The sequence below is a fragment of the Corvus hawaiiensis genome, chromosome 6, assembly GCF_020740725.1.
Source record: "Corvus hawaiiensis isolate bCorHaw1 chromosome 6, bCorHaw1.pri.cur, whole genome shotgun sequence".
Lineage (NCBI taxonomy): Eukaryota > Metazoa > Chordata > Aves > Passeriformes > Corvidae > Corvus > Corvus hawaiiensis.
In genome coordinates, this window is record NC_063218.1 from 39,107,821 (window position 1) to 39,132,291 (window position 24,471).

At 44.5% G+C, this 24,471-nt stretch overlaps 2 protein-coding genes across 3 annotated transcripts; one reads left to right on the forward strand and one right to left on the reverse strand.

The window, feature by feature from the left end:
* Positions 1 to 636: 636 nt before the first annotated feature.
* On the forward strand, positions 637 to 7,359 carry PPP1R14D (protein phosphatase 1 regulatory inhibitor subunit 14D). The gene is made up of 4 exons (XM_048306918.1): positions 637 to 819; positions 4,938 to 5,033; positions 5,219 to 5,251; positions 7,251 to 7,359. The coding sequence occupies exons 1-4, from the start codon at positions 637 to 639 to the stop codon at positions 7,317 to 7,319; spliced, it is 381 nt and encodes a 126-aa protein (XP_048162875.1). The 3' UTR covers positions 7,320 to 7,359.
* Positions 6,343 to 24,349, reverse strand: ZFYVE19 (zinc finger FYVE-type containing 19). 2 transcript variants are annotated; one of them, XR_007204279.1, is made up of 12 exons: positions 24,132 to 24,349; positions 23,459 to 23,580; positions 20,789 to 20,842; positions 20,111 to 20,271; positions 18,756 to 18,901; positions 17,753 to 17,867; positions 16,997 to 17,206; positions 16,431 to 16,510; positions 15,620 to 15,730; positions 14,071 to 14,213; positions 12,508 to 12,675; positions 6,343 to 7,667 (listed from the first exon to the last, which is right to left on the reverse strand). XR_007204279.1 is itself a non-coding variant. In XM_048306917.1 (11 exons), exons 1-11 carry the CDS (start codon positions 24,183 to 24,185, stop codon positions 12,603 to 12,605), a joined length of 1,269 nt encoding a protein of 422 aa, XP_048162874.1. In that variant the 5' UTR covers positions 24,186 to 24,349; the 3' UTR covers positions 12,144 to 12,602. The 2 variants fall into 2 exon arrangements, 1 of the variants encoding a protein (XP_048162874.1); XM_048306917.1 differs by lacking the exon at positions 6,343 to 7,667 and having other exon boundaries at positions 12,144 to 12,675.
* Positions 24,350 to 24,471: the final 122 nt, after the last annotated feature.

Genomic DNA, 24,471 nt, shown 5'->3' on the forward strand with positions numbered 1-24,471 from the left:
TTTCCTGACCTACTGCTGTAAAATAGTGGATGAACTGCCTGATTCCACACAGCTTCTTATCTGTGCTGGGTCCAGTGCTTTAGCTGGAAAATGCCAAATATACCATCTCAATGGGAGCTAAACTCTGTAGCTGCATGCAGTTTACTGAGTATGAACTGCAGCAGGATTCAATGCATTATGTATGGATCAGCCCTCTGGAATTGCACATGCATGTAAGCTATGCCTGTAGGAAAACGGTAATTTAAAACCTCCATCTTCCCCACCTCTTGGAGCTGACTTGTGTTAAATATTAACAAACATGGTTCATCAATTCCCTGGTTCACTTGGCTTCTTTTAACAACAGATGTTATTACAACAGCTCTGCCTGCCTCCCTGCTCCTGTCAGCACATCTGATGGTGAAACTCAAGAATCTGCGGCTGTAACTCTGCCTGCAGAGCCTCGCTGCTGCCCCAGCCCTGTAGCCACCCCCAACTCTCCCCTTGGGATCACCAATGCCTTCCACCTTTGGTGCCTGTAACTAGCTTGTGCTGGGAGACACTGGTTGCAGAGAGGCTTCAGTTAAAGGAGACAGAGAAAAGGTGTGAGGGAGCCCAGAGGAACGTGAGTTCCTGCTGTCAGAGGAGGAGGTGGTGAGGATGGCCAGCAACTCCAGTGCTCTGCCCCGGGTGACCTTCCAGACGCCAGAGAAACCTGGGGAGGAATCATCACACAGGAAACTGGGCAAGTTGACCATAAAGTACAACCGCAAAGACCTACAGCGCTGGCTAGACCTGGAGGAATGGATCAATGCCCAGCTGCAGGAGCTGTACCAATGCCGGGTGAGTAGCTGCGGCAAACCAGCCCCTTGCTTGTCAGGTGAATGGGTCTAGAGGCCCTGTGTGCTGGGACAGAGGTTTGCTGGCTCTGCCTCACTGAAAATAGTTCCTCATCACCAACTTTCAGCAGGTATCTCCATGCCCCCTCTGCAGCACTCTCTGACTGGTGTGTTGGCAGGCAGGGAAGCTTGCACTGATGCAATCCAGCTGGCTTTGAGTGGCTGGTGTTGCACCCACTGAGGGGGTGTAGCTATTGCTCAGCATGAGTAGCACAACCTAGAGAGATGTATAAACCCAGGATGCTTCTTGTTGCTGAACTACTTGTGGTGAGTGGCTTTGCAGTGAGCAGTATCCAAGCTAGCTGGGTTAGAGTGATCAGTGTATCCCTGTTCCTCTTTGATGCAGCAGTGAGGGTCTACCAGCTGTTTGAATGAGACACTTCAGAATGTGCTGTATCTGTAACTGCAGTGTCTGGACTCACTGCTGGCAGCAGGGAATGGAAAAAAACCTCTTTGCTCAAATGTAGAGGTCTTATGCCTTCATCTTCACCAATCCCCAGTGCAGTCTCCCTTGCCTGAGCTTCCCTTTGCACCAGTAACAGTCTCTCCCAAATTCTTCCTGCCTGCCTGAGAGCTGCCCCAGTAGGAAAGATCCAGGAGTGCCTACATCCAATACCTGAATGGTACAGGTCTTTACTTCAGCTGTTGCATTTTTTCGCTGGGTTAGTGACATTCAAGTTCCAGAACTGCCCAGGAATACTGAAATTTTAACCCTGTACTATAGATTCTACTCATATATTGTCCTTAGATGCATGACACTTATGCTGGGTGCTTTCAGAAGCAATAGTGCTCTTCTGTGTTTGACACAATCCTTTGGACTGTGGTACAGTAAAAGATTAAAGGCTTTCTGCATTGTACATCATGATCTTAAACCCATTTAAATAGCTTGACTAAGGGTTTTGCTTTTCTCTCTAGAGCAGTGGCTGATACAGTAAGAGAACACAGCTTTCCTGACTCACAGAGCATCTCCATCAGTCCATCTTCAACAGATGACACAGATGGGTTTAACAAATTGTGTAAAACAGCTTATTTATGTCCTGGATGGGGATGGACTAAATGAACTGCCAAGCCCTCTCTGTCCTGTTCTCCATATTTGCACCCCAGCGCAGTGTTAAGCACACTTTTGAGATACAAGGAAATAACAGCTGATGATTCCTTAGAGTCTTCCGCTCTGAGCATCAGCAGTTTCAAATTGCAATCCACAGTGGAAGTGGACATGTTAGAACAGCCCAGGAAAGGTGGGTCTTGTGCCACATTGCCATGATGGTACAGAGAAATTTTTGCCTGCCCAGGCTGATTTTCTGGGCCTGAGAGCTATAGAATGATGTCACCTCCACTGCTGAAGACCCAGACTTCAGGAACTGCTTCTGAGCCTGTCCTTATTATTGTTGTTGCTGTTGTTTTTTATTATTATAATCATTATTATCATCATTTTCTGTGAGACTGTTACCTATTTGATATTTGTGGGAATGCACCAGATTCTCATGCGATGTTGAGAGATAAAAATAGTTCATTTCTGTTTCAATTTATGCCTTATGCAAAGAGCAGGCAGAAAACAAATATGGAGAAAAGGGTCCTTCCTTCTGCTGCAAATGCATGGCTCCTCTGAAAATGAGTATATTACTGCTTCTGTTCTGTTAATTAACTTTCTTAGATTTCCCAAACATAGCTTGTTTAGTAAAAATGACTAATCTCTTCAAGTTAGTTGTGGATTTCCAGCTGTTATCTACAGCTTATAAAATGATAGTAATAAATTCTCAGCTGTATTTTAGGCCTCTTGATAATGCATTATGAAACATTATACAGTGTACATGGGAACAGAAGGTATCAGCAGACCCAGTCAGGCAGGTGAAATGCAGTGTGTCTGCAAAGTGCTAGTGTGGTAGTCCTTGTGAGTGAAGGCTGCTCAAAAGAGTGGCAGTGACAATATTGCTTCCCAACCATGCCTGCACTGGCATTTAAGGGACTGTCCCTGGAGTTGGTAGCTCAGTTCAGAGATTCCTTTGCTTTACTGTTGAGGTTTGCCAGAGATAAGCAGGGAGGATGGCTGCTGCTTTGATGAACAGAACATCTTGCCCTTTGGAGAATTACTGGATTTTTGGCACTTTTTTTCTGAGACACACAAGAAGCACTTGGTATGACCAATAACATGACCCAAGATGGGGCTCCCCATGTGCTACTCTTACTTGCTGAAGTCGACAGAGATAGACCTCTACACTTGTAAAGGTGTCAGAAAAACAAGTCAGGTTACGTTATCACTTCTGTTTTTCAGAGAATTAAGAGCTGTTTACTGTCATCAGAGTAGCTGCCCAAAGGGGATATTTTTTTCCCTTCTGCAAAATCCCAGCAGGCACAAGTGAGAAACCCAGCCATGCCCTTAAAGGAACAGATTGCCAGTGGATTGCCCGTGCTAGTATCTCTTCAGCACAACAGATTTCCCTGGTTCCTGATATATTCAGGCCAGCATAAGAGATTTGCTACAAGGAACTACATATCATAATGCTGTGCCAGGTCAGGGACTGTTAATAGGATCTCTTCAAATACATACATGTGCCACAGTAAATTACTTGTAATCACCCTGGTGTCCAGCATGTCCAGCAGGTCATCCTGCTCTCCTCTGTGCATTGTGACAAGACTATTTAGTTGCCCTGCTTCTTTGGGATTCCTTGGATTCATCAACTTCCATCACATTGTCTCTTTGTTACCTCTTACTTTGCTCCAGATGCCCTTGGCATTGCAATGTTCCTTGGTGTCTTCCAGAGATTCAAATGCCAGCAAGGTTATTTCAAACATCACCTCCTGATAAAGGGAATGCTATGATGTTTACTGTCATGAGGCTTTTTTGCAACAAAACTAAGACTGTGTGATTTTTAAGATGATTCCTTGCCTATGGAAGCCAGAACAGCATCCACACTAGGACTAAAAAGCCACAGGGATTTCGTACCATATCTCACCCTCCCAGCCTACTTAGCTTCTTAACCAGAGATAAAGTCAGACTGGGTCAACACCTGTTTTCTAAACAGTCACATGAAAACTATTAATTTTAAGAAGAAACACTGTGTGGGTCACAGTGGAATATATTTAACTCTGGTTTCTTATTTATTGTTAAGTCACCTGTGTATCAAAGCTAAACAAAGGCTTTCTACTTCCTCTCTGGCATGGTACCAGTGACTGCTTGGGAGAAGTTTCTTTTTTTCCTGTAAGTATTGTCTTTATTGTTTAATGTTTTACATACACATCCATAAATGCCACAACCTGGCAATCAGGTACTGTGCTGTTCACCCAGTAACCTTATTCTGCTGATTACTATGCCAAAATATCACTAGTGTTGCATTGTGAAAGATCCATTTTGTAAGTACACTGGAAAAACACAGCCTGCTTTCCTTGTAGAGATTTGTGAAGCTAAAATGTGCCTGTGATCAACTTTACAAATGTTTCCAACTAACATCCCCATGGAGTACAAGACTGTTGCTCCAGTCACTAAAACTTGGGGTCCCTCTTACATTAAAGGAGACTATCATATCCCTCTCATGTTTGTTAGAGAAAGCTGGCAAAATATTGTTAGGTCTTTCAACAGTGTAATTGTTTTTCTCTCCATTACTGCAAAAAGCCTTAGTATAAATACAAAGTATGTGAATGCAATTAGCATAAAAGCATAAAATCTCCTTCTATTATTTAAGCCTCTCTAAGATTAAGCGTGGTGGGGTTCTGTTTGGTGAACTCTTCGTAGAGGAAGGGTGTCACAGGCTGGTGTACATGGCACTGCAGTTTGATATCCTTGAAATGGTCTTCCAGTGATGGGTGATGATCCCTGAGTGTAGTGGTTGGAAAAGATGAAGAATACGTACATCAGGATGTGTGGCTGTAGCAGACACCACAGACGGGCTGGAATCCATGCCCTCATTATAAGAACCTCCCTTTTTTGAGATGATTTATATCTTGACCTCAATTTTGCAGCATAGTTTTATTGTAACTCAGCTGCTTAGATCTTTAAAGATGGTCTCTAGAGTTCTCAGAAGTTTGAAGGTTAATTAACTCTGGTGGGTTTTTTTTTCTTTTTAGCTAAGGGAGGAAACAGAGGCAGCAGCTCCTGAACCACAAATTGATCTTGAAGATCTCCTGGAGGTCCCTAATGAAGAACAGAAATTAAAACTACAGGTCAGATAGAGGGATTTGGTGACTTTAAGTTAGGGACATTTTCTTCATAAAGACTAGTGGCATGTGCAGTAGAGAATAGGTGTTTGCAGTGTTGCATGCTGCTTTCTTGTGCCTTCCTTTTTGCAGGGAGGGGAGAATTAGATCAATTCATAAAAAACTAAAATGACAACTCCTTGTTTTTTCAGGAAATCCTCCATGAATGCTCCAGCCCCACAGAGGTGAGTGAAGCACGGTACATATTTACATGTATACATGTTATACTACTCTGTTACAGTGTCTTTGCTGCTGCTTGGCTGAGGAGCCAAGACACTACTGTGCTGCAGATTTGTTTAATCATAATGGGAGGTGTTTGCCACTTTATTCTGTGATTGTAAAATTACATATAAATGCACATGGATGAGCTGAAGGCAGAGCATGGAGCAAGTAAGGAACTATGCTTTACAATCAGAGGAAGTTCTTTCCATGCTTTGGACATCCTAAGCTGATCAGTCTGAGCTGCTATTTGATCCTCAGTGTAGAAAAGCCATAGACAGTTACATAGCTCACATAATTTTTTACACTGTTAACTAAATGCATTCTTAGCTTAAAACACTCTAGGATTGTAAGTGACAAGAATGTAGAATGGCCCATAGGTTGTACTGGGCAGATAATTGCTGAGCAGTAGCCATGTAGGTTAGTTTTACGCAGGGCTTTTTTTTCCCCCCCATGCGAACTTTACAAGTTTTGACTTTGAATTAGACAGTTAAATCACAATTTAGTCCAGAGGACTGGAGGCAATATTGTGTGCATGCACCACGCAGGGATTGCCTTTGCTGCACTGTACATCTGTGCAAAATGGGGTCCCCATCACTGCTTCAGCCACATGCACTGCATGTGAACACTCTGCTTGCACACCATCCATCAGACTCCACGTGTTGTCAAGCTGATGTGGCTGTGCAGTGACGAACAAACAGAACATGAGATGAATGCATGACTATCACTGAAGTTAAACTGGGCTGTAGCAATCATTACAGATACTCTCCTAGCAGGAGTTTCAACAAAGCTGACAGTATAGAAATAGTTTTCAGAGTGTCTGAATGTCAGATCTAAGGCAAGAATCCCACATTCCCAGAGTGACAACTGAAGAGAGTTTGCTCTGCGAAGTCATAAGCCATGAAAGTGTCTTGTGGACAGCACAGTACCTGCTGAATACAGATACTGCTGCCCCATTGGCAAAAACATGTACTTTCACCCTGGGGATCTTGAATCCAGTCCCCTTGAAAGATCACAGCAACCTAAATGGAGAAAGTAGACAAGAAACTGAAAGGACTGACTGAAAAGGAATTTATGATCCTAGGCATTTACTTCCAGAGCACGTTGTGGCAACCTCTGATCACCCAAATGAGGAAGCTGGGCTTCCACACAGTACAAATGGTAACAAGCGGCAATACTTCCAGTGACCTTGCCTAATTACAAGAACATGAAGCTATGTCTTTGGGTAAGAAAGGCTGCACACTTCTTCATGGTGATGTTACTTGCCATGCAGAGGGTAAAGTTTGCACTAGTCACATTGCCATCTGCTTGGAATAACCAGATAGGCCAGTTTAGTTCATAGTCCTTGGCTGTGTCAGCAAAGTATTCAGGGTTTATCTCCATTAACTGCTCATCTATCTGCTCTGCCTGTCCTCAACCCCTATTCAATGTTATCATTAGTCCTACGTGTTTTGCTCCACCTCTTCTCTGCCAGCCACTTCCTTGTAGAACTGGCACAGCTCCAGGATGGTTTGCAATCCACAACATGGAGCTTTACTGGCTCAACAAGAGGGACAGCTTGCTTTGCCCTAGATTGGGAGGGCAGCAGAAGTGGGCAGGAGGTTATGGTGGCAACAGGAAGCAGTGGAATCTAAAAGAGAACAATAGCATCCTGAGGTCATCTCATGGTGGGAAAAGCAGGTATCTGGGATGAAGAGGGGCAGGCTAGCTCCTGAGGAGAAAGTAAACATGGCTTTTCCAAGGGGAGAGAGGGGAAGGGAAGTAGAGGAGCTTTTAGACCCTTCTCATCCCTCACAAGTTCTTCTTTCCTAAGCTAAAAGATAGATTTGCTCAATATACATCAAAATTCTGTCTTCTGCTCAATGTGAGGGTGAATGTGGGAATGATGGAAACACCATAGTACTCTTTGGGCTAGTGAGTGCTGTCATTAATATGACATCCTTCTTGAACCAATTCTTACTGTAGGACTTCATTACGGAATTGCTTAGTCGATTGAGAGGTCTCCGGAGAGTCACCAATCCTCAGAAGAAATGACCTTGCTCACATGGAACACCCAGCTTTGGTTACAAGGAAACATGTATCTTCCTCACAAAAACCAGGACCAGCGACAGAACTTCTGAATATGTTTAGGACTTACTGTTATTGAGAAACATCATCAAGTTTGTGAACTTTGTACCAGTGGTTTGAAGTCTCCACTCCTTCCAGATCTACACACACAGCAGGGACCTAGACGGGACATTTTCCTGATTCTTAAAGAGTGTGTTAATCTGAGGAATAGGACAAGATGTCCCTCCTTTAGATTCTTCTAGGAAATTCCATGCTGGTCAAGGAGCACTGAATACAGTTCTCAGGAGCTCATCAAGACTTCTTTTTTTCCGTCCACTGCAAGGAAAACAAGGCATTGGTTAGCACTAATTCATCACCATGGAAAATCAGCCACTGTTAAGATGCACCTCATTTCAGTCTGGCAGGGACCCAACTGTGATGTCCTGCCTGTTACTGCTGTACCTGACGCTACAGCTTTGCACATACTTTCTAAGTCTCACTAAGCCTCTGTTTTTTATGAAGGTTGGACAGAAAATATACAGCAGGATGGAAGGAAAATTTTTGAGTGCACCTGGTCTTCTTAAGGCGAAATTTGTGAAACAGCTGCTAAGACTAATGGCTAATTTTTTTTCCTTTTTGTGGAATTTAAGACTTAAGATTTAGAAGCCTTTTCTAAAGGAACAAGGTCTGGGAATGATTTTTCTCCTAGTTTAAAGAGATGTTGGAAAAATACTTATTTTATATTAAAACAGAGAAAAACAGCCATGCACTGCCTGCTTCTGCTCTCTCTTTAGATACTAAAGAAACACTGAAGCAAAAAAAATACCTGCTCCCAACTTCCCTTCAGGGAGCATCTTGAAGCAAGTCTTTTGTAGACAGGTTGGTCTCACAAATGAGCAGGGAAGTAGGACACAGTATCTCACTGCACAAACTCTTCTGGCTACAACAAATGTTTGCCTGGAAAAACACAGAGGAAACTACATCCAGCCTCTCAGCAAGTCAGTAACCTGACACATGTGCCTAGGAAATAAGACAGCAAATGGAGGCTGATTGCTTAGGCAGAGCACTCTCACATTATGCCCTGTCCCTACGCTGATGCCTGTCTCCAAACACAAGAGATGAGTCTGAGTCACATCCACAGGGGCTCCTATGGAGCAGTACGTTCAAGGCCAGCTTTTGTGTACATCTTTTGTTTGTTTGGTAAGCCAGGGGCAGAAGGGATCAACTATGGAACCAGAGGGACGTGCAGGTTAGCTAACAAAGACAAGGATTCTTGGGCTGGACCAGTAATATCTTAAATGCATTAGTCTTTCCATCTTTATCAGTAGCAGAGTGATGACTATTATCTTGTTCTTCCCTCCTATTTTTCAGATGTCAGTGAACAAACTGTGGGTTGTGTCCTTAGAGAGGACAAAATCCAAGCTGCAGTAACAACTGTAAGGGCCTGCTTCCTTTCACATGCTGCTCTTGTATCTGACTGGAAGCTGGCAAGCCGTGGAGCTCATGTCTTGTTCTAAGGCTGCTCCAAGATGTCCTAAGCCTCACCCACTAGGCTGGAGAAATGATCTTTCTTTATCAGATCCAATATATATGTATGGTAGTCCTGGGAACATGATTGTTGGCTTAAACAGGGGCTAGTGGGACATGCCTACCCTCTTGCAATCTCAACTTTATAAGTAAAATAACAACAAAAAAATTAAATCCAGAGCTGCAATGGTTGCAGATCTGGCACTGCTTATGGATGACACCTGCTAAGATTCATGTATCACACCCCTTGAGAAAGGGGATCAGCATATTGACAAAAAGCTCCAAGCACTGTTAAAAACAGACTAGCATCAAACAGAAGTTCAGGTGGAAGATCTAGGTGGACAGGCCATGAGCAAAGTGTCCTAGAGATGCAATTAGCTACAGCACAGTAGTATAGGAGTCCACATTACTTACATACCCTACCAACAGGCTTTGTTTTATTCTGCTGAGCTGCAACAGCACAAAGACATGACATGCTTCTCCTCTGGCCCAAGAGAAATATTTTCTTCCCCCTAGGCATTGTTCTGTATTTCCTCAATATGGAGTGATGCAAAAAGAATTTTTGTCTATGCTTTAAGGTAGACATTGTTAGAACCAAAGAAAAAGCAGGTACTGAAAACTCTGTTAGACAGAAGTTGTCTGTGCTTATTCTGCAAGTAGCAGGAAAGGAGTAAGCTGCAGACCCTATCATGTGCAGTTGGTTCTGACACGTAAGGAATTCTGACACATAAGGAATTCTCATAATACGTGAGAGCACTCCAACTGAGCACAGTGAGACCAGGGGAGCAAGGCAACGTGGTAGATGATTTCTCAGCTCACTGGTGCAAAAGAAAAAGCAACATAAGGCAATCAGAGCAACTTCTTTTTTGTTTAGTTCTAAAACAGTAGTAACTCATACTTGGTTTTATTTACATTTTGGGTGTTCTCACCCTAGACCACAAGGATAGATTAAAATCAATGCTTGAAAAAAATTTTTTACAAACATCTTCCACTTAACTTTGCTGTTTCTCAGCATCACCACTAGCGTAAGTATGTAGATACTCTCTAAGAATGTTGCTTTAAAGGTACTTTGCCCTCTTGATTATATCAAGATAACTCAATGTATGAAAGTTCATGTGCTTTTCTAATTTGAATTCTTGTTGAAGTGGAGCCTACATTTGATAGTTCACATACAAAACATTTTGAGAGGGAAAGAAAATCTCATTGTCCCTCGTGACTTGCTACAAAGACAAGAGCAAACAAGCTGAATCTCTTTCTGGAAGATGCCAAGCTGTCTTCTGTCCTTGAACAGCTGAATGAAGTTGATCTGGTCTGTCAGGAATTGATTACCAGTATCTTTGTTTACCAGCACCTTTTCAAAGACAAGGATAGGGAGTAAGCACACAGCTAACAGTGCACTGCCCACTTAAAGGTCATGCAGCATTCCTCTTTCACAACACAGATTCAGCTAGGTGTGCTTCCTGCAGACAGCTATCTGGATACCCCTCTGCCCCTCCTACATGTTCACTGAGGCAGCAGCTACAGTGGGAATGGCTCTTCAGGGGAAAGTGATTGGGCTACTACTAAAATGGCCCATTACATGCAGAAAGTGCAGCAGCCACAAAAATGTCCATTAGTGGTGCAGGGAAAGCAGCAGCATGTGTCTGTATGACTGAAGAGACTCTTCCATGTATGACTAAGTTCTATTTCAGGTAATGGGTTGGGTGCATTTCTGGATTCCTTGGGATGGCCCCACAGAAACCAATCTGGGAATCTAAATAAACTGCTTCCGACTGCAACCTGCTCCATCACTACTGATGTGAACAGGGCAGGGCTTACATGACAGAGGCTGCCTAACTGCAAGGGAGCTCAAAGTTTGGTTGTGGCTGATGAAGCATTCAAAATGTTGCAAGTATCACATCAACTCATATTAAGATATTAAAAAAAACAGAAGCTGTAAATCAAGAAATAAAATTACTACTAACTGCTTGGAGAAGACACAGGCTGAAGCCCAAAGCAGTGGATCAGTCTTAGGAGAGAAATAAGAACAGAGAGTTGCACCTTCCCCTGTATATGTAAAACATAAAGGATTTAACCTCAGACAGAACTGGGCTGTCTTACTATCAGACTAATCACCCATGTCAAATAGCAATGAAAAAGTGTCAGTCCTATGATAACATAAAGAAAGAGCAGCATTTTGTTTTTGTTTTTAAGACTGCAAGCTCTTCAGAGCTGTAACTTACTTAAATTTTGTGTAACACAGGGTTAATTGTGAGCTCTTGCATCAGAACAACTCAAGTAGTTTTCCCATCTACCTGTCTCAAAGAGACAGTCATTGGTGAAGCAAGGACTGCCAGGAGAAAGAAGATCTCCACAGAAGTCAGGTTTTGCCACCCCTTCCTAAGAAAAGGTTTTGATGGCACTGCTGCATACGCTTGCCATTTTTACTGTGTATTACTATTCTACATTGTTTGAATCAGGTTTCTGTTGAAGAGCCTGATCCAGAGCAGCACGTTAGCAGAAACCCACCTTCAACAGTGGTTTAATTCATTTGCTGTCCTCTGACCAGAGGTGACAGAGGTGCAGGCAAACACTGTTTCATCACTTCACCTCTGAGGCAGTGACCTTAAGCACAGGGGCAAGGCAGACAGCTGGGAGTGGCAGTGTCAAACCAGACAGGCAAGATTCATTGGAAATTCCCTGTCAAGGGCAAATCCTTTATTTTGTTGCAATTGGAATTTGCCAACCTTAGAGAGCTCTCTCAAAAGTCACATTGTTTGGAAAGAGGTCATCCTGATGGAATAACAGAGCCTGTTTACAGTAAATTTAGCTGGGTGTTCTAGGCACTTGCAAGTGCCACTTGCATCTGAATTGTTTGCCAGGAGGGATATGGACATATGCAACTGAGCTTCTCTCATAACCAGAGAATGAGCATCACACAGGTGACATCTTAACCCTACTGGGGACCAAATAATAAACAAAATCAAATCCTGCTTTCAGACTAATACACAACTGTTACAGACTGACATGTTGCTCTTACAGACCACGTGACCTTGGCACAGCCACTGCAGGCCACAGCACTGTATCAGCAGCAGATTACCTTTTTAAAGGATCCTTCCTTTCAAGTCAGTGAGCAACACTGCCCTGCATCTTTTCCAGACACGCCACAGGAACCTTTTTGATGACTTCACTATTCTTCATTTCTTTCCCTAAGCCACTTGACACTAGGACTAACATACCATTGTAAGAAAGCAACACTTTGTAAAGGGCTATAAGGCATTTTCAGGAGAGACTTTAACCACAGGCCTCTGTAAATAATTTTTATTATGCTTTGTAAGTTCTCATCACACACGTGATCACAATGCAGACATTTTTCTCAGTGCAAAGTGCTTTGCTGCCTGTTGAACCAGTGTATAAGCTGTTAGTAAAAGCAGGAGGTTATTTATCAGCCAGTCAGTACTGCCTTAAACACACATCTTTACTGCTACCCACATTGCTTTACCATCTGTATTTACGGACTTGTATCCACCTCCTCATACCAAATCCTCAATTATCCCCGAGCATGCACAGCAAACCCTGCACTTCTCAGGTATACTTGTGAAGACAAAGTCACATGCCCTCCAAGCCTCTCTCAGATTACAGCACATCCTTTAACTGTCCAAAACATCACCCGTTTTGGCTGCAAATCCACTTGGATTCTTCCCATCTGGCCGGCTCCTCTGTTTTCCCATTCTGCAGCTCCTTTTCTGCCCATGAAGAGTGTGATCACTTCTGTTTGCAAGGAAGATGATAGCGGGAGGTGCGGTGGTCCTTCAGGTCAAACTCCTCATGGCCTTCCCTAAGAAGCAAATACAAAGAGCAGTCAGAAGTAAATACCCAGGCCAAGAACCCACCCTTAGCCACTGCACAAGGTATCTCCCAGCAGCCCTTAACCAGAAACTTATCCCAAGGGTTGGCTGTGAGGACCCACCTGGTACCCATGTGGACTAACTACCTAAGATATTCGCTTGTAACAGACATTTCTGAGGTGCTTTATGGGAAGGTCTGCTCATCCTTGGCAGCTGGATTTGAAAATGACAACAGGTCCTTCTGTTTCTCTCCCTCTTGAACAGATTCATGTAACTAATGGCTCATCTTCAGTACTATGTCTGTGATTCCAGGGACATTAGCAACTGTGCCAATAGACAAAATTACAGTTTCCTCCAGAAAACTCTGGGAAATAACTGAAAATAATGCAGTGTATTAGCAGCTGTCTTAACCACACTCAGGAGCAGGCAGTGTTGAGTAAGACACAAGCCTGCATCTGCAGCTGCTACACTCACCTGCCGGCCTGTTAAATCTGCTTTTCCTGATGTTTGCTGTCAGATACTTCAGTTTGGATGCTTTGTTTTTAATAATCTAACACTCCCAATCATATGTTTTCTTAACATTTACATATGGTTTTCCCCCACTTCATTTGTATTTCTCTACAACAGGAAACGTGAGAATATGCACAAAAGCATCTCTTATTACCCCAACCACATTTTTAGCAACCTGCTGTCTTAATGTCATCCAGCACTAATCTGAGAACCCAGCCAACTACCCAATACTTTTGAGGCATGAGAAAAGAGAAATCACACAACCTGTTAGGAAGAACTTTGTATGCAGAGGAATTAACCCTCCAAATCTGAGACATGAAAATTTTGTCAAAAATCAAGCTACACTTGTTTAAGAACCAAGACTACAGCTGCTGTAAAGTCTTGTAAAGGCCTGACTGGTGAAAAAAGGTTCACATATACATATTTCAACAAAGATTTTTTTAATATGATTTAAGACTGCAAAATCTCAACCTAAGAAAAGCCTCAGGAATTTATACTATCTGATCTCCCCCTTTAAGGGAATTCAGCCCAGGTCATCCATCAATGGCATTAACAAGCCATAGGAGTCACTGAACAATGGTCTCATTTATCCCATCCCACGGATTGCAGCACATCAGCTGCTCCAGAGAACACTCAGACAATGTGCCCAAACATGCACTGAAGCATTTCTGCCTAGGACCAGTTTAGTCTCTGAAGCCTGGGACAACTACTGATCACACAAAGTATTTTTGTAACAACTAGCATTCAGCTCAAATCTGGATTCCTCAAATCTTGCCTCCTACTGCCTGTTTTTTTGCTCAATGAGAAAAACAAACAAAAGGGGCCAAGCTTACCTTTGACCCACCTCTCAGACCCAGAGGAATTGCAAGACTCACCAAAAACAGCGCTGGCAGTAGAGGTCCCCGTCACAGCCATGGCAGCGCAAAGTGGCATCTTCGTTGCAGATGCAGCACCAGGGTAACTCATCCTCATCACTATCATCTGCCCTTGCAAGAACTGGGGTGGTTGGAGTGTGGCTCTAATTCCCACAGAAAACAAGAGACAGTTCAAACCCCAGCACAGACAATAAAGGACTTTAACTGTAATGCATGATGCCCACAGTGACCTGTCCCACGGTCCATAGTTTACTCCCTGTTGATCGTAAGCCTGTGACAGGAACTTGCCCAGAGCACAGGGACAGGCTCCATAAGCATCTAGATTGTTAAATAAAAACCCAAAGTAGTTGCTAGAATTTGAGTTTGTATCTATGTTGCTTGGAACGTAAACAGGTATTCAGCCTCATTTAGTGTCTGCAGTGACACCCACATTGTGTGTGCTGTGCTAAGGGCATGGAGCCCACATCTTCTGGCAGGCACTACCAACAATACCATGTGACAGACAATTCCTGCTGCAAAAGCAGGAGATCAAGCAGTTTTGCTGAAAGGGGCTGTGTAGGAAGGGAAAGCAATGCCAAGGTGGGGGCGTTGTTTTCTCCCTATTGTAGAAAGAAAACTGTGGGACAAAGGAAGTGCTTTGCCAAAAGGTCCCTACTATTCATATGTACCTGAGGCTGGGGCAAAAAGATCTTCTGAAATCATAATCTAAGTATTTCCATACAGCCAACTATGGTCTCCTTCTCCCTTACAGAGAACTCTTGTAGAACTGAAAACACACTGAATCATAGTGCCTGGACACTGGCAAAGGCAGCTTCCTGACACAGTCTTTTTCTAACATTATCTTTTACATCAGTAATCCCAGAAATGCAAGGTGTCATAGCTGAGATGGATGTTTTTGATAATGCTTATAATTATATCATTTCTGCCACTGGGAGCAGGCCTGACAGGTGCCTGTGAGTCACAGGTGCATTTAATTCCTGTAATACACATTAGAGATTGTGTATATATTTCCAGAGTAGGCCAGAATCCACTCTGAGCATAGGGTATCTTGCTACTAATTCCTTCCTCTGACATTATATGAAAACACGGGCAGTAGAATGCTATTAGAGGTTCTATTCTGCACATGCTGAAAGCACTGGTAAACTTCCCATTTACTCTGGTTCAGGCTGTATGGTACTACACCGTGGCCTCGTTCACCTAATTATATATGTATATGTGCGTATAATTGTCTAGTATCCATACTGTGAGGTGTCTACCAACTTCTCCTGGTTTGCATGACGCTGTATCATTCAGCACAAAGCCAGCCTGAAAGGAATCGTATTCCAGGGAACAATTCCTTTTAAAAGTACAAGGATGATTCACAGCTGAGCTCAGAGCTGGTCAGCCTTGCAGAAGCTGCTTGGCTTGTTTGCTCTGGAGAAACTGGTTAGTTAATTTTTTTTCTGCATCAAGCGTAGGATACAGCAAACTTTTGCTGCAGAACTGTATTCTCCTGACACCCTGGAACATTCAAGATGTCAATTCAAGAGATCCTGACCAGTTCACTGACCTTTTGCTTTGCTTTCTTACTCAGGTTCTGTTGTGAGGGTCCTGGTTGGGTGGTCTGATCTGGAGGAATGTTGAATCCACTTGCTTCATCCAGGGCTGCTTCTTCTGTGAGCTGGCAACAACACAAAGCAAGAAGTCTCTTGTTTCAAACACAGCTGGGAGCCTCATTCTAGGCCCTAAACTTCCTGGGCTTGTTGCTCTCACGCAGTAATAGGAGATGACAACTCTGAATGCAGCTGGTGTTATCCAGACAGATGTAAGCTCACTCTGCACTCAGAACACTCTGTGTCCATTGTGGACAGTCTGCAGCAGCAGGGGTCTGCAGCTCACACACACTGTTTGCAGTGCAGCTATCAGACCCCCAGCATCATTCTAATCACACACATGTGACATATCAGACAAACTTAAGCTCAGGTCTGCCTGCAAGACAATTCAGAGACATTTTAGAGAGAAATGTAGGTGTAAGCTGAGCTACACAGCAAACATCTCATCATCCATGTTCTAACTGGCTGGGGGAAAACATAGAACAAGAAGTGAGGAAGTACCAGCAGAGTGGGGTTATACAGGAGACACACATAGACCATGAGAGACACCAAGCATGAATGAGGAAGACAATGTGACCGACTAAGTATTGTTGTCAATTGCCTGTCAAATAGAATGGCCCATGGGAGCTAGTATTGGAAAAGCACTAGGAAAGTAAGGAATGAAACTCTTCTCAGGAACAGAAACACATCCTTTGTGCTCACCAGGTAACACACACACTGGGCATAACCAAGAGGAAGAAAAACAAGGCCACAGCTGCCACTTCTGACCTGTTTCAGCACTCTGCGAATGGCCTCCTCCTCAGCCACTTCCTCATCACTGTCAGGGAACTTATAGGTTTCCAGAGTAACTGTAGGAGTAAGAAATGTGACTGTAACCCACACCTGCCTCAAGCCTTGTGCCCACTTAGGTACCAGAGACAATTCTTTGTGATGTGAGCTGGCTGTGGCATTCTGGCTCTAACCTTTTATGGTGCAGATTCCTCAAAAAGGACGTTACTGTTTAATACTTGGAAGAGAGAAGGAAAAGATCCCCACTAAAACCAGAGCCTTGGTTTTAAAAGTTTGGTTAACCTCATCAGAGCATGCTAGAATTATCCCAAAGAAGGGTGCAAGACAAAGCAGTCTGACCTTTTGGTTCCAGCCTTTACCCTCAACTTAGATCTGTTATATTGATTTCATGACAAACCAACCTGTACAACTTTGCAGACAGAACCAAATCTCAGTCTGTTTCTTGCAGAACAGAGGAATTAAATGGATAAACACCCAGAAAAGAATTTACTCTGTTGTACCAATTTGATTCCTCTCTTAGCACTGTATTCTCATCTGTTACCCACCTTTCTCTGGGTCCTCGCCTTTGAGTGCTGCCAGTCTCTTGGCAACCTGTAGGATCTTTTCCTGCCTAGTGTTCTCTTCTCGCAGCTCAGCAGCAGCTTCTGCCAGAAGTTTATTCTTCTCTTCCTCTAGCTGTTTTGGGTCCAGATTTGCAGGGCAAACACAATCTTCACTTTCCCGATTGAGATCATTCAAACCTTGGCTACTAACAGCTGCAGACAGACACACAGAACACACTGGTGACTCAGCAGCAATGTTCCTTGGGCACAGAAAACATGACAAGCAGTGCTATGGGAACAGCTTGCTGCTCTCCATGAAACTGGATAACAAGGGGAAAAGGCGTGCCAGTAGGATCCCCGCTGTACATGAAGAGAAGAAAATGAATTGATCTGTGGCCTACAGTGAGATTACAGAGAAAGCACTGCAGCCAGCAAGATAATGATATGCCAGATTCTGATGTTTTGGAACAGTGCACAGGTGCATTAGGAGTAGCAACAGCTCCTCCCCAGGGATGAGTCACCTTAGAGAAACAGAGAATCTGAAAAATACAAGCCTGACAAGAAGGAACCATCTCCAAGCAAAGACACCGAGACCCAGATGGCTGCTCTTGGTCGGTGTGGGGGGTCATAAGGGGAAGATATGGACAAACTGGACACTCAGCTCACCTGGAAGTCACACAGGGAGGCAGGCACATATTCCCTTCTCAGCATAGCACATATATATTAGACATAAACAGGTCTGTGGAAGCCAAAACATACCTTGAGGCTGAACTCCTGGTCTGTAATGCTCGTCAATGGCAACCTCCTCAGACAGCTGAGTTAACAGGTCATCTGTCTGCTGGACCAGGCTTCTGGTATCAGGAGGTTGGTGTACCTAAGAAACCAGGGAAGTGTGGGAAAAGGCAAATGAGAGGAAAGTGGCATACTCAAAGGAAAAGTTTGGCAACCAAGGTCACCCTAGATGGGAGCAGCATACAAAGATGCCTCCACTGATATTGAGAATCTCAGTTTACAGTTGTGGTGTAAGATTTGTAAGGGTTTCATTTTCAGAGGTGCTGAATGCACATGGCTCTAAGAGCAGTCACCCAAACAAGGCAAAGGGGTGCTGAATGTGTAGGAGTACATGCTGCTGGGTCCCTACTCCAGCTCTGCCACTACCTCCAGTGTAAACAAAGTGCCATTCTCAACAGTGCCAGCCAGCAGCCCCACAGAGACCTATGATAACAGCTGGACATGCAGCTGAAAAAGAACCACAAGGAAATGGTATCCTGGGGGACAAGATCATTTCTACAGGCTTTCAAGGCATATATCCAACTGATTCCTCTGCAACCTCAGACAAATCACACTGGGCCTCCATTTCTGGAAAACGTAACAGGATTCTGCCCAGCTGGTATACAGTAATAACTAGAAGACATAGTTAGAAGGTAGGGCTGATAAGCCTCCAACACAAACAGCTCTGAAAAACTATGACCACTCAGGTACACAAATGAGTTGAGAGTAAAAAACTTTAGCATCTTGTTGAAAATATACACACGAACTACATGTGGCATAAAGGAACATGTTGCATTCAAATTGAAGCAGTGAACTGGTAAAGGCTGGTGATTTGCTTCTGGAGCAATGACACAATCAAGAAATAGAGATTTCTGAAGGAAGCTACCTGAACACAAAAAAGCTGAAGGAGGAGGAATGGTTAACATGCTGTGACATCAGTTACTGTGTCAGCTCAGAATAAACTGCTGACTAAAGAGCTGAGGGAGCTTACAGGTCTGGGAGCTTGGGAAGGAGGATCTCTCCCCTGCAGGACAGCCAACCGGTCCTCCATTTCCTGTGTGGATGGAACAGGTCCCCGGCCATCCTCCTTCAGGGCCGCCAGCCTAGCTTCGATCTCAGCCTGAGTAGGGATGGACTCTGCAACTCACAATAATCCAAGAGAGGAGATTATTCTGTTATTGAAAACAAAAAGCTACATGTTTCTTTTCTTAAAATTGTATTTCTTTCTAGAATCAGACTCTGAACACCTGAGCAAAACCTCACCCAGCCCTGACATGAATGAGGGGTCATACTGCAGTGACTCAGAGACTACCCTGATGCTAACTGCTATCCCTTTCTTCCAAGTCCTTGCCTCCTTCACAGTTTATCTCCTAGCCATAAAGTATTACGGTGATGTCATCAGCCAATCAGCTGACTTGGGATTCTAGGGACAGGCAGAGAAGTATCATTTAGGCAGTTCAGTCCATTGGTCCCACATCTCTTAATGCAATCCTAGCCATATCAGTCTGAAACCCTCCCCTGCCACATAACAGATGAGAGGCAACGGCTGCAAGTTGTTCCAGGGGAGGTTTAGATTGGATATTAGGAAAAATTTCTTCACAGAAAGGGTTGTCAAGTACTGGAAAAGGCTGCCCAGGAAAGTGGTTGAGTCACCATTCTTGGAGGTATTCAAAAGTTGTGTAGATGTGGCACTTTGGGATATGGTTTAGTGGTGGACTTGGCAGTGCTGGGTTAACAGCTGGACTAAGTGATTCTATGATAACCTGGTAACCATCTTGAAGAGTGTTCTTTTTCTTTTAGAGGCCACATATAATGTTTAAAATAGTTTATTCTCACGCAAGCACCTCAAGGCTGTCCCAGAACCTGACAGCTGTGGACTGGGATGAGAATCCTTTTCCTTTTCTGTGAGACAAGGCTGGTCAGAACATAGTCTCACAGAGGCTGGAACTGCTGTTGCCCAAGACAATGACTCACAGGAAATCTTCTTCAAAATAGTTTGGCCAAAGACTTTCATTTCATTCTACTCCAAGTGGGTTTGATACAGGTTTTTACCCCAAACTATGGAAAACAAGAAAGTGATTTTATGGGTAAGATACTGCCCCAAAACTGAGTAGTAATTGCAAGAGAAACCCCAAGAAGCAAAACGAACTGGAACATAGATCTAAAATCATTGTAGAACTTGGCCATTGTGGCAGCAGGACTTGGATGCTCTGTGCTATTTTAAGCCTTCATTCCCCAAATATCACAGCCTCTTAAAGCCTAGTGCTTCCCTCTCCCTCCAGGTTTCTTGTTTCCCAAACAGTAGTGTTCCCACCCAAGGTATTTATGGTATTTTCTAAAACTCACTTGGTTTCCTTTCCTCCCTGAGCCTCTCCAGTCTCTCTGCAATAGCTCTATCCTCTTTTGTGAGCCCCTGGTATCTGGAGCCTGCTTGACCTGGGGGTCTTGCAGCTGCCTTCTGTTGGTCTTTCAGCTGGTTTTGTTTAGCTTCAAAAGCTGCTACACGCCTGTGACAAGGATGAAAAAAATACATGACAATTGAGAACAGGGGTTTTAACGCAGAGATAAGAAAACATCCTCTGTGAACTCAAGAGGCTGTTTGAACAATGTCAGTGCAGAAGAGAAATTAAACCGCTCTCTACAATATCAGCACAATAAGGTACTCCTAAGAGTAAGGAAAACTTAAGGAAAACAAGAACAGCACACCTGTCACTACTTCCCAGGAGACAACATTTCACCGCAAGGTTCCTGGTTCCAAGCCAACTCTGATCAGCCACAGATAATGGCAGATAGTGGCTGTTCAGGAGTCTATTCAAAAGAGCATACCCCCTGCCCTCCCCCCCCCCCATTGCTCCAAACAAACTAACAACCCAAACAGCAACACAAAAGCTCCATCCTTAACCTAATTCTGAACATGCAAATACCCATATCGCAAGCCCCACTTTTGCTGGTATCGACAGGGGAAGACCAGGGCCTGAAAGGTTTGTCTGCAGTAGAAAGAACTGCTTGGCAAGTGCAACTCACTTTTTGTAGTTTTCTGGTGGTGACCATTTTGCTGAACTGCTTTGAGATCCATCTCTGGAAAACAAAAACCATTTCTCTGAACTCAAGATACTGACAATACTTCATCATCTAGTGTCTCAGCTCAAGAGGAATCAGTAGGTGTTTCTTGACCTCTTGGTATAGCTCCTTTCTTAACCTCATTAATACTGAGAGCAATCAGCTTATGAAAGGGATTAAGATAATATAGCTGCCCAGGACAGCGGGAGCCTTCATTTCTGTCCTTTGGTCCAGTTATTTCGCATCTGAACAGAATGTGATTTAATACGGTCACCAGTGATCCAAAGGAGGTGGGGCTGAAATACCCTTGCCTCCCACAGCCTGCACCTCCCAGTTTAGAGAGCAGGTAGGGAGTATTTAGGGAGGACTCCCAGTGTAATTAGCTTCCATGCAGCAGGACACTCTGAAAGGAGCTGGGGCATGCAACAAACAGAGAATTATATAATGCACAAGCAAAATAAAGCATTACAAAAGTTATTATATAACCACCATCATAATACCAGAACACTGGAACACTGCACACCACAAAAATGTGTTGTCTTTTACTTTGCTGTGTTCAGGTTGAGAGACTAGACACTTACGTAAGGTAGTTAGCACATTTTATTTGTTATTCGGAATCACAGCTAAGGCTCATATAGTAACAACTGAATGCAACATTGTTGGAACACTTTCCAAAGTTCTAAGGCTTCAATTCTGAAAGCTTTTGCATGAAGAACAACACATGCACCTTACAGAACTGCAGCCTATGTGTATTACCTGCAGGACAGGATGCCATCCAGAAGGACCTCAACAAGCTCAAGAAGTGGGCCTTTGGGAATCTCATGAGGTTTTAAACAAGACAACGTGCCAGGCGCTGCACCTGGGTTGGAGCAACTCCTGGTATCAACACAGGCTGGGTGACAAACAGATCAAGAGCAGCCCTGCCAAAAAGGACCTGGGAGTGCTGGTGGATAGGAGGCTGGACATGACCCAGCAATGTGTGCTCACAGCCCAGAAAGCCAGCTGTGTCCTGGGCTGTATCCGAAGCAGCGTGGCCAGCAGGGCAAGGGAAGGGGTTCTGCCCCTCTGCTCCTCTCTCATGGGACCCCCCCTGGAGTGCTGCATCCAGCTCTTGGGTCCTCAGCACAGAAAGGACGTGGACCTGTTAGAGTGTGTCCAGAGGAGGCCACCAAATTGATTAGAGGGATGGAAAACCTCTCCTATGAGGAAAAGCTGAGAGAATTGGGATTATTCAGCCTGGAAAAGAGATGGCTCCAGGGTGACCAAACGGCAGCCTTCCAGTACCTGAAGGAAACTTCCAGGAAAGATGGAGAGGGACTTTTTTAGAAGAGCAAGTAGTGACAGGACTAGGGGCAATGGTTTTAAACTGAAAGAGAGCAGGTTTAGATTAGATATTAGAATGAAATTCTTTACTTGGAGCCTGGTGAGACACTGGAACAGGTTGCCTAGAGGAGTTGTGGATGCCCCATCTCTGGAAGTGTTCCAAGGCCAGGTTGGATGGAGCTCTGAGCAACCTGGTCTAGTGGAAGGTGTCCCTGCCCACAGCACAAGGGTTGGAAATAGATGATCTTTAAGGTCCCTTCCAACCCAGGCCATTCTATGACTCTATAATCTACCTGCAATCCAGTCAGGGACGATTGTTTTTCTGCTGTAGCTCTATAGTGCTGATATTAAAGTGATGAGAAAAAAAGACCCAGAAGAAACATCAAGAAAGGTGGCCTTGTTTTCTTAATGGCTCTGAAGTTGTGAAGGGAAATCAGAAAATTTCAAAACTGAAAAGACTAAATACTGTCTTTCACTGTTTTCAGCAGCCCATGAAAATGAAGACCTTCACTAATGAGGCTCTCCTCCTTTAGACATCTGCAGAGCCAGAAAATTCCCCCCTTGCTGGTGAAAATTCCTTGCTATAGGAGAAAAGTGAGGAAAAGAAACTAGAAAAATGCAAGAGAAAAAAGAGACAGAAGAATTGGCTGACAGAGGGATTCTGGTGTGCACCTGTGTTCTTGTGTTGCTTGTTCACATGTACAATCCTGCTGCTACTGAATTACATGCTTTGTTTTCAACAGGAAGTCTACAGGTTATGTTTGCAAATAATTCTGTTCTCTTTTAAAAGCAAAAATTTTATAGATTTTATGCTACAAAATTTTATGTCTTCAGGCCACACATAGCAGAGGCCCCTCAACAAGGAGGATTTATGTCACTGTTTGCCCACAGAAGTAATAACACTTTGAACATCTTATTGTCAGGCTACTCAATTACTACACATCTGAAAAGACTGCCAGAACTGTTAAAGGGGTGTAGATTTTTGGGCAAAACCACAGTGTGGCTTAACCTCAGCCCATCTAGTTAAGCTACCCACAGGAATTCAGTGACCATCCATGAAGATTTAAACCTTGTGCTTTCAAACTACTTTGTCACCATAGAGAACAGGCACAAATCCTGATTCTTATTTTTGGACTGTACGGCTCATATAACAACAGAGATGTCCCATCTTGAAATTCCGGGGTCCAGGTGGCATCCATGCACATATAGAAGGCAGAGCTCTCGTGCAGAAATCTGCAACACCACATGGAATGCAAACTGAAGAAAAAAACCGGGAAACTGTCTTTGGATGAAGGAACACTCCTGTCTTACCCAGTCAGTTTTCCATGGCACTGCTTGCACACCTTCTGCTGAGTGTTTCCACAGCGGGGAACAACAGCACTGAAGCTCCGGCAGCCCGAGCAGAAGGACCGTCCGCAGTTCTTGCAGCCACACTGCAGATAGGAGAGAGGGGCAGGACAGGCTTCACCACCTCGGCACCACACACCCCCCACCGCTCTGCCGGGCCGCATGCAGGCACAGTGCCCGTGCCGAGGCACACGAAAAATAATGCTGGGGTTATGCTGATTTTTTTGTGACAGAACTGTTTCACCAGCTACTGCTGAAGATATGGAGACTTAAGAGCCTTGGAGTACCAGCACATAACTCCTGCTGGGAGCTGAGTCACCACTTCAGCCCACAGTATAACTAAGTGTGTGTGTGAATTGTCTGAGACCATGACAAAATCCTGGATTAGAGGGAAGGCATTCAATGACGACTTTTTTTTTTTTTTTTTTTTGGGTAAGTTATTTCCCATATTTGAAGACATATCGGAATTAGGCACCACGAGAGCTCAGTAAGCAAGGACAACAACGCCAGGATGCTGGCCAGCAAGCGTGTCTCGGCGCCGGGCGAAGCAGTTCCCCGTTCCCTTCTCAGCCCCTCGCACTGTGGGGGAGGCACCCGCGGGACCGGCCCGCTCCTGACCCCCCGCAGCCGGACTTGCCTCTTTCTTGAAGACAGAGAACTTGCACGCGCACCCATAGCAGCGGCTATCCATGGCGCTACCGCCCCGGCCCGCCCTCAGGCACGGCGCTGCACCCCCGCTATGCCAAGCTCCATGGTCTCCCCCGGTCCTGCGGCTGCCTCACGGCCAAGGATCGAAGGCGAGCGGGGCTGTCACAAGCGGGGAGCCGCGGCGAGCACTCTCCCGTCCCCTCGACACAGGGCAGGCGGCGCATGGCCCGACGGGAGTTGTAGTCCCTTGCCCCGCCCGCCCGCCTTCAGACGCCAGGCGGATCTCCGCGAATAAACTACACTGCCCAGGGCTCCGCACGGTCCCAATG

Excerpts from the sequence above, each read along its gene's own strand:
- PPP1R14D (XM_048306918.1), top strand. The coding sequence starts at position 637 with ATGGCCAGCAACTCCAGTGCTCTGCCCCGGGTGACCTTCCAGACGCCA. Across the intron at positions 820-4,937 it reads AGGAGCTGTACCAATGCCGG|CTAAGGGAGGAAACAGAGGC; the intron begins GTGAGTAGCTGC and ends TTTTCTTTTTAG. Across the intron at positions 5,034-5,218 it reads AACAGAAATTAAAACTACAG|GAAATCCTCCATGAATGCTC; the intron begins GTCAGATAGAGG and ends TTGTTTTTTCAG.
- ZFYVE19 (XM_048306917.1), bottom strand. The coding sequence starts at position 24,185 with ATGGATAGCCGCTGCTATGGGTGCGCGTGCAAGTTCTCTGTCTTCAAG. Across the intron at positions 17,868-18,755 it reads CTTCCCAAGCTCCCAGACCT|GTACACCAACCTCCTGATAC; the intron begins GTAAGCTCCCTC and ends CTGGTTTCTTAG. Across the intron at positions 14,214-15,619 it reads GTAAGAAAGCAAAGCAAAAG|AGCCACACTCCAACCACCCC; the intron begins GTCAGTGAACTG and ends TGTGGGAATTAG.